Here is a 9,254-nt window from a genome sequence, read left to right as displayed (position 1 = left end):
AGATGGTCATTTGAAAATAGACTGTCAATCTCATTTTCTCTTTTTCAGTATGTAAGCCTATAAACTACAAAAAGTTAAAAAAAAAATATTCAAGAGAGAAATACTTTTTTAGAAAAGTGATTGTTTCTTGGTTCTTCAGCTAAAAACAGACATGATAAAAGAACTAACACAACTATAAAAAATTATTTGTATCCAAATGTATTTTCAAGAAGATTTCAAGAACTGACATAGGCATAAAGAAAAGGAAGGAACTGAAACAAGTATAAACAAGTCAGTTATAGACTGACCTCAACTTGAAATATGTTAAAAAATATTTTAGTAGTACTTTTAAAAAATGATTGAAGTAAATTTTTTCTTTAATTCAACTCTTCTCAATCATCTTGATATATCTGTGAGCTAAATTCCTACATTAAGGCAAAAACCTCATTTTAAATACTCATTTAATTAATGAATTCTGTTTCATTTAAAATTGCTAATCCAGGGAAAGAGTTTTTGTAAAAATCATTTTATTGCTACAAAGGGAAACATGGTCACAAAAAGCTTTTAAGCGTATCTTAACGCAAATTACTATTCAATGTCCAATGCCGTAAAAAAATACACAGTCAGAGCACAAAATACTTGCCCAATTTATCTCTTCCAGGGTAAGTATTCAAAACATTAACGCACACTTGAATATATACTCCCAACAGCAGCATTTAAGTTCAAATGATTAGAGTAAATATACTAACAATACACATCTGTTATCCTTAACACCAACAAAGTAATAAAAATTAAGCTTAAAAATTATACAAACAATTTATCTAATCTAAGTTTGGTAGCTATAAAAACTAAACTAAAATAGTCTTACCTTCATTTTATTAAACAAATGCCAAACATTTAGAAATTATATAAAACAAATCTGAATGTGTGGAATGCATGCAACATGGGTGTTAATTCTCATATTTTAAACTATTAAAATTCTCACCCTTTTCCATATTAGGAGAGAAATTTAAAGCTTCTTTTAAATCTGACTAATACCTTATATTTAATTTTCTTCAGGTTGGTCAACAGGGAAGTCAACAGGCTCTTCCTTTGCTTCTTCCTCTACTGCCTCTCCTTCTCCCGCTCCCTCTCCTTCCCCCACTGCCTCTCCTTCCCCTGCTGCCTCTATGTCCCCTGCTTCCTCTGTGTCTCCTACTCCCTCTACTCCTCCTCCTTCTCCCACTTCCTCTGCTTCCTCCACTTCTTCTACTTCCTCTACTTCCCCCACTTCCTCCTCTTCTTCCTCTTCCTCCTCCTCCTCTTCTTCAATAGGTTCATCAATCTTTTCTTCCTCTTCCTCATCTCCTTCTATTTGTTGATCTTGAGAATGATCTTGAATTTCAAAAGGATTCTCACCCTAAAAAGCATGAGGAAAAATAGCTTTTAAAATCAGTACATTCATTTTTGTTGTCAGTGAAATTTTTATTTGCTATAACATTAAAAATAAATATAATTTGAAGCTTTTTAACTCATGACAAATTCATTAAATAATTGTTCAGTACCTATTTCATAACAATGGGGGTATATAAATTACTAAAGTCACTACTTTATATCCCATAAACTGGAATGCTTAAAGGCTGCATTTTCCTAACTGAATTTCTAAAATCATATGTATATGACAAAAGCAAATATGGGTTTTGGTAGAAATAAAGTAGATAAAGCAAAGATTTATGTTCTACTAAATTACACCAGGATTCAATGTACTACCATGGTAGGATCTCTTTAAAACACTCAAATGAAAATCAAGTCTTTTTTAAAATTCAAATGAATGAAAATCAGGTACCTATTAGATACGCCTTACTTTTACTTTTAAAAAGTAGATAAATCTTTAGTTCACTATGGGTGCCTGGGTGACTCAGTCAGTTAAGCGTCTGCCTTTGGCTCAGGTCATAATCTTGGGGTGCTGGGATCGAGCCCTGCATCAGGCTCCCTGATCAGCAGGGAGTCTGCTTCTCCCTCTCCCGCTGCCTCTGCCCCTGCTCGTGCTGTCTCTCTCTCAAATAAATAAATAAAATCTTAAAAAAAAAAAAAATCCGTAATTCACTAACATTCACAGATACAACATTATTATTTAATTTATATAAATACTTGAATTACGTGTCTGGATTAAGTCTCATAAACTAGACCATATCAGAAGGCTGTATTAATATAGTAAGAAATGAAGAGGCAATGAAGGTTATTAAACAGCAAAGTTAAGCCTGGTGCTATACTTCAAGACCCATCAGGTAGGAATGAACAGGATGAACTGAAGTCATAAGAGAAGAAATACTAGTGAAGTGGTTACTCTACTAATCCAGGAAAGGAGTGTAAAAGATGTAGTGGCACCATTAACAGAATATGTAAATTAGGATGGCAAAAGTGGAAGAAGCAGATGTATGCTATATATAATTAGAATTTAAGATGTCTAAATGTCGGGGCGCCTGGGTGGCTCAGTCGTTAAGCGTCTGCCTTCGGCTCAGGTCATGATCCCGAGGTCCTGGGATCGAGCCCCGCATCGGGCTCCCTGCTCCGCGGGGTGCCTGCTTCTCCCTCTCCCACTCCCCCTGCTTGTGTTCCCTCTCTCGCTGTATCTCTCACTGTCAAATAAATAAAATCTTTAAAAAAAAAAAAGATGTCTAAATGTCTAAGAGGCAGCTTTAAATTCACAACTCAAAAGAGAAGAGAGTTCAAAGTAAAGACATTGAGATTTGTGAATTGTTTGCACAGAGTGAATAGTGAGGCCAAGGAAATAAGTAGAATAAAAGGGCCAGGGAAGTAAGCAGAATAAAAGGGCTGATGATAAAAACCCACTGAAAATGCCTATACATAGGGACAGAAGTTAGGAAAAAAAGAAAAAAATACTCAGTGCAGGAGGAAACCCAGGATAGTAAACTATTATCTGGCAAAACAAGGTTTCAAGAATAAGTGACATATTAACAGTATCAAATGATGCAAAGAGGTAATACTAGAAAAGAACTGAAAAAGGTCACTAGAGTTGATAATTATTAAAGTTGAGTGAGGGTACTTGGGGGATTTATTACACTATCCCCTTAACTTTCACATGTTTAAAATAGTAAGTAAAAAATGTTAAAAAAATTTATTTGAAAATTAAGTCACCAGTTATCTTAGAGCAGTTCCAAAAGTATGATGTAAGTGTAAGCTGGACAGCAATGACTGCCCAAGAATGAATCTTCGTAATTTCCTCTAAGCTCTCAAAACCCACAGGCCCAAGTCCCACACTCTGAGACTTTAATTTAGTCAAGTACTAGAGCTCTTGCTAAAAACAAAAGTTCCTGAATCAATTTCAAACCTCCTGAATGAAAATTTTCCAGGGGAGAGATCTGGTAACCTGCATACTTAAGAAGCATTTCACGAGATATTAATGAGAAGTTTGGGAAACTCTAATTCAGAAGGTCTTAAAGAGGGCCTAGGCAGCTTTTTGTCTGATTTCAGCTTCACAAGGAATTCTAATTACATGTCTCCAATTGAGAACTACCAAGTTAAAGAGCTGAAGTACAGAGCACAATGCAAGGTAAACTACCTTTGTAAGTATGGTGATAAGAGAAAAGATAAGATTGGAAGGGGCAGAGTAGGAAAAGTCAAGTCATTTTTAGTTTAGGGAACTTATAAGCATGTCTGTTTGTAGAAGAATAAAATAATAAACAGGGAACAAGTTAAGATACAAGCAAGGAGAGTTAGAAAACTGATGAAAACAAGAATATAGGTGAAGGGCAAAAAGGGGGTATCTTTCTTCACAGGTAACAATAAAGGTGAGAGTAAGGTACATAGATCTAATACAGGAAGGAGAAAACTTACAGTTCACATCTAATGGTCTCAATCTCCCTAAAGCAAGAGAAGTGATAAGAACATGGGAAGTAAAGAGAGTAAGGATGAAATCTAGATACGGTAAGAGTGGAAAAGCTTTGAAACAGTCACTGTAGGAAGCACATTACATTGAATGGTAATAGGCAAAATTACTGTGAACTGCAGTGAAAATCTAGCAAACACAGTATTGGTACAATTCCATGACATCTATAGCAAGATAGTTAATAAAGCTAACCAGACGGGCACCTGGGTGGCACCTTCGCCACCCTTAACTTTGTTAAGTGTCTGCCTTCGGCTCAGGTCATGATCTCCAGGTCCTGGGATCAAGCTCCAGCATCGGGCTCCCTGCTCAGTGGGGAGTCTGCTTCTCCTTCTGCCTCTCCCCCACTGCTTGTGCTCTCAATCCCTCTCTCTCTCTTGCTCTCAAATAAATAAAATCTTTAAAAAAAAAAAAAAAAGCTAATCATGGCATAGTGCTGGGAACTGCTAAGTGGCAGAACAAGTAAGTGAGGAATTTTAGAATGGCAGCACTGCATTGTTATAAGGACTGACCATGAGTATCCAGGCCAGAGCGTGAAGGTAGAACAAGGTGATACAGTTGGAGAATTAGGGGAAATTGATGAATTGATTATTTTCATGGGACAAAGATTTAAAAAGATATTATGTCAGACTGAGAGCACTTAAAGGTTAAAGAGTTTTAAGTGATGAACAGAGCTGACCATGGGCAGAGGATGTTCTGGGGAATAACAGCAGGGAACAGAGCAGATAGGAAAGCTGAACAAAGGGACATCACTGAGTAATGTGACACCAGTGCTTCTTGAATTTTAACATGTCTATGAATCAGCTGGGATCTTGTTCAAATGAAACTGCATTTCTAATGAACTCCCAGGAGATGCCAATATTGCTGGTCCATGGATCACATTCATAGTAAAAAAATTCTAGAAGACTTCTCCTCAGTTCAGGCACTTTCTCCACAATATGCACATGAGAAAGACACTCCCACCAGTGATGTCTCTCATTCCATGAAGTGACTCTCAAGTGTAGCTTGAAAAGTCTACATAGAAACACATTTGTATTCTTCTCTCATTAACTATTACTTTCATACATCAATAGAAACCATTATTAACTTCTCAAAAGTTTGTGATATAGCAAGGATAAAAATCTAATTTTTCCTCATTTAGCAATTAGCTCTTACCTTTTTGATGCCATATCTCCCCCAAAATTGAATTTCAATTAGGGCTGCAGTCACTATTTTTTTGTTGTTGTTGTTGGACTGCATTACTGTTACAATTTCTGCATTCACCTTTTAAAAATGGTGCCAAGAATGTAGTAAAAGTGACAAATATGACAAATCAGAAAATGGGACCCTCAGGAACAAGATGAAAGAATTGAGATTTATTCAGCTTGTAAGTCACTTGGTTGAGGTATAAGTTAATGGTCAATCAGGCTTCTTCACAAAGTACCTGTTAATCACTACAATAGCCAAAATAAACAAACTTCTCTAATCCATAAAATCAAGATTTAGTTACAAATGTAAATAATAGACTTACAAATTTTCAACGTAACAGCTATCTTCAGTGTAGGATGATTTTAAATGAGGTATTATTTTACAAAGACTCAAAAGCTAACCTCTAAAATGTATTTCTGTTAATTTCCTGAAAAATAGTAAATTCTTATTTGTACAATAAGTATACATAATATGTAAAGAATTTTATGTAAAGAAGGATTACCACAAGAGCATATGGCTAAAAATCCTAAGAAGCAGTGTGCCAGGGGTACCTAATTATTCACATCTGCGTTTACTAACATTCAGCACAAACCTCCTCCTGGCCTCCTGATTCCATGAGGGAGCTTTTTCTGAAGCAGCATATCTGACTTCCCACTTTCCCTCCAACTTTTATCCAAGGAAGAATAACTTAACCAATTAATATGCTTCGAAGAAGAAACTGGGCATGTAAAACTTAGTCCTTTCTTGGTCCCCTCTTTTGGGTCTTCCTAGCAACAGACAGGGTGCATTCTAGTCTATTGTAGGCCAGGCCATGTGGTAAACTAGGGGAAGCCTACTGCTGTCTAGCTGAACCAGTAACAGAGGCTAAGGAGAGGTAAGTTTATCTAACTTAGAAGTGAAATACAAAAGGTCCACAGTAACTACACACGTAAGACATATCCCCAAGCTGTCCTTTCTTTAAAAATCAAGAATAGGGGTACCTGGGTGGCTCAGTCAGTTAAGCATCTGCCTTCCGCTCAGGTCATAACCCTGGGGTCCTGAGATGGGGGCCCGTGTTGGGCTCCCTGCTCAGCATGGAATCTGCTTCTCCCTCTCCATCTGCCCCCTGCTCATGCTCTCTCTCTCGCTATCTCAAATAAATAAATAAATAAAATCTTTAATAAAATAAAATAAAAAATAAATAAAAATCAAGAATAAAGCTGACATTTTGATCTTCTATCAGACTCCTGCATATCTCTCAAATGATCCAGAGTGAGAAAGGGTAAGAGAAGAATGGCTTATTGTTCCCTCACCCAAAAAATCCCAACAATTAGGAAAAAGGATGTTTTACCTATATGCAAGATATTAAGTAAAATTCTTCCTAATGTTGCACTATATTTAGACATCGTAGTTACTATGTCACCATTCAATTATAAAGATACTACGATATAACCTAAAAAGGTTTTGCCGTAAAATCTTACCTTAACAAAACGTTCATATCGTGCCTTCACTATTGGATTATTTAAAATGCTTGTTGCAGTCAAGACACTTTCTCTTTTTATTTGCTCCTTATAAGCCTATGAAAAATAGAACACACTGAGATACTTGAAAACCATACCATGAAAATATTTCTATAATTAAAACAACACTGTATGCTCAAATTCTCAGGATTTAAATGATTTACTTTCTGGCATATTAAGCTATAAAGCAACAACAGCTACTGTGATACAATCTAAATCATCCATGGATTAAAACAGTGATTCAGTAAGCCAATCAGACTCATTAAAAAACACTCAGTCACCAAATATGATACACCTAGATCTACTAGATAGCTGCTTTCTCTCCTTCCTATTCCACATGCACGTCCCCCTGCCCCAACTCTTCCAACTACTAATTTTCATGCTATCAAAAAAGAAAGAATAATTTTTCATACTGCTAGAGTAATTAGTCTTCCTCTGGACTGTAGTTAGCATAAGACTATATTATATAAAGGAGGAAAGGTAATAATATGGAATGTCTAGTTGCCAAAAAGGTGTCAAGGGGATATCAAAAGAGAAGAGAAAGTACAAAGATTTTTAAAAGATTATATATGCTCAAAGTGGCTAACAAAGTCTGAGTTAATTGAGGATCACATCAATACAAAATATGAATTTAAGACTCAGGTATGTTCTATTTAAAACTTAAGTCTTTGGGGGCACCTGGGTGGCTCAGTCTGTTAAGTGGTCGACTCTTGATTTCAGCTGAGGTCATGATCTTGGGGTCCTGGGATTGAGCCCAGGGTTGGGCTCCACACTCAGTGGAGAGTTTGCTTCAGGATCCTCTTCCCCCTGGCCCTCACCCGCCCCGCTCGCTTGTGCGCATGCATGCACATGTGCACGCATTCTCTCCCTCTCTAAATAAATCTTAAAAAAATAAATAAAGGGGCCCCTGGGCGGCTCAGTCGTTGGGTGTCTGCCTTTGGCTCAGGTCATGATCCCAGGGTCCTGGGATCGAGCCCCACATCGGGCTCCCTGCTCCATGGAAAGCCTGCTTCTCCCTCTCCCACTCCCCCCTGCTTGTGTTCCCTCTCTCGCTGTCAATCTCTCTGTCAAATAAATAAAATCTTTAAATAAATAAATAAATAAATAAATAAACAAATAAATAAAACTTAAGTCTTTATTATTTGAATTTTTAAATTTGCTTCTCAAACGAGCTAGTTTCCCACAATATAAACACTTCTTATTTTAAATAAACTGGACTAAATAAAATCAACCAATACAAATGCAGAAATATGCCAATCAAAAAGAAAACAGTACATTTTTCCTAGAATTTCTGAGTAAATTCTACTCAGAAATGTAACAATAGATAATAACTGATAATACTAGTTTATTTTTCCCAGCCATCAGAAAAACTTATGCTATAATCAAATCTTTCTTTTTTGATCTAAAACACACATACACACACTCTCTCTCCTCATAAAACTATTTTGTACAAACTTAAAAAAGTGTTCATGAAAAGAACAATTCAACAGCTATGATTTCCTGAAGGCTTACACTATGTAAGCTTACACTACGTAAGGCTTATACTAGTCAGGCACCATTTTAAGTGTTGTTTATACTTTAACTAACTTTATCTTTAAACAGTTATGCAAGAGTAGAATGATTATCCATCTCTATTTTACAGGTAAGGAAACTTAGACAAAGAAAAGTTAATTTCCTTGATTACCACATGTTATATACTGAACCAGAATTCAAACCCAGGAATTCTTGCTCCAGAGCCCAACCTTAACCACCATGCTTAACAACTATGCTACACTGCCCCTCTAGGTAATCTTTATAGTTTTTTACACAGATTAATAGGCTGTATGGAAGCAGGTTAGGTGTGAAACAATGGCCTTTAAAGGACAATAAAGGACTGATGAATAATTCAATGACTTAACTAAGACAGATCAAAACTTACCTGCTTCCCTTTGATATGATCAGGAGATTTTAGGTGCTGCTGCACAGAGCTGTGTAAAGCAGGGATATACACACTGCACGCACTGCAGTGAACAGTCTCTACTTTCATCATGTGATCATCTGCAGTAACACCTACAAAAGAAAGCCAGTTATTAATAAGAAAAGTAATGATTTACATATTCTTATTTCTGACAAAACAAGTTTTTATTATTTTGTTTCCATGGTTATTTATAACCCCTTCTTCCCAAAAAAGGATCGAAGTATATAGGTTATGTTAAGTTTTTCTACCACATCTCATAAATCTACACATACAGATTAAAATATGGATAACAGATAAAATTAGAAAGTATAATTACATTATATTTCCTAATCATTTTATACAATCATGTTCTGAGGCCTAGAAGTCCATCCCCTAAAAATATAACATAAAAGAAGACAAATGTTGATTTTTTAGTAAGAAAAGAATTTCCATAATAAATGTGGGTGGGCAGGGATAGGAAAAAAGATGTCAAGATTGGATTGACAAGAAACAAAATACATGTTGGATCCTGAAAACTGTGATCAAGATTTATTATAGGTAAAGATATAAATATATGCAAGGGAAAGGTGTGAGAGAAAATGGCACTTTATGGGAATTGCAAGTAATTCAGTATGGCTGGGGCGCTAAGAATAAAGAAAGGACAAAAGAGAAAAAAGACCAGGGCCTATACCATGGAAATCTTTGCATGCCAGGCATAGGAATTTGAAATTTATCCTGTAGAGGATGGAGAACCAGCTAAAATTCT

General features: G+C 36.0%; 1 protein-coding gene across 2 annotated transcripts in view; it reads right to left on the bottom strand.

Moving 5' to 3' along the window:
- Window positions 1-432: 432 nt before the first annotated feature.
- Window positions 433-9,254, bottom strand: part of ZNF326 (zinc finger protein 326) — a 34,930-nt gene continuing 26,108 nt past the window's right edge. For both annotated transcript variants that reach the window (XM_021689957.2, XM_021689958.2), the window contains 3 exons: window positions 8,471-8,601; window positions 6,514-6,609; window positions 433-1,378 (listed from right to left, as the gene is read on the bottom strand). In XM_021689957.2, the coding sequence (XP_021545632.1) occupies window positions 1,025-1,378; window positions 6,514-6,609; window positions 8,471-8,601 (581 nt within the window). In that variant the 3' untranslated portion in view covers window positions 433-1,024. The remainder of the gene's footprint in view (window positions 1,379-6,513; window positions 6,610-8,470; window positions 8,602-9,254) is intronic.

Source organism: Neomonachus schauinslandi, chromosome 4, assembly GCF_002201575.2.
Source record: "Neomonachus schauinslandi chromosome 4, ASM220157v2, whole genome shotgun sequence".
In the NCBI taxonomy this organism is placed as follows: domain Eukaryota; kingdom Metazoa; phylum Chordata; class Mammalia; order Carnivora; family Phocidae; genus Neomonachus; species Neomonachus schauinslandi.
This window is presented reverse-complemented; position numbering and strand designations above follow the sequence as displayed.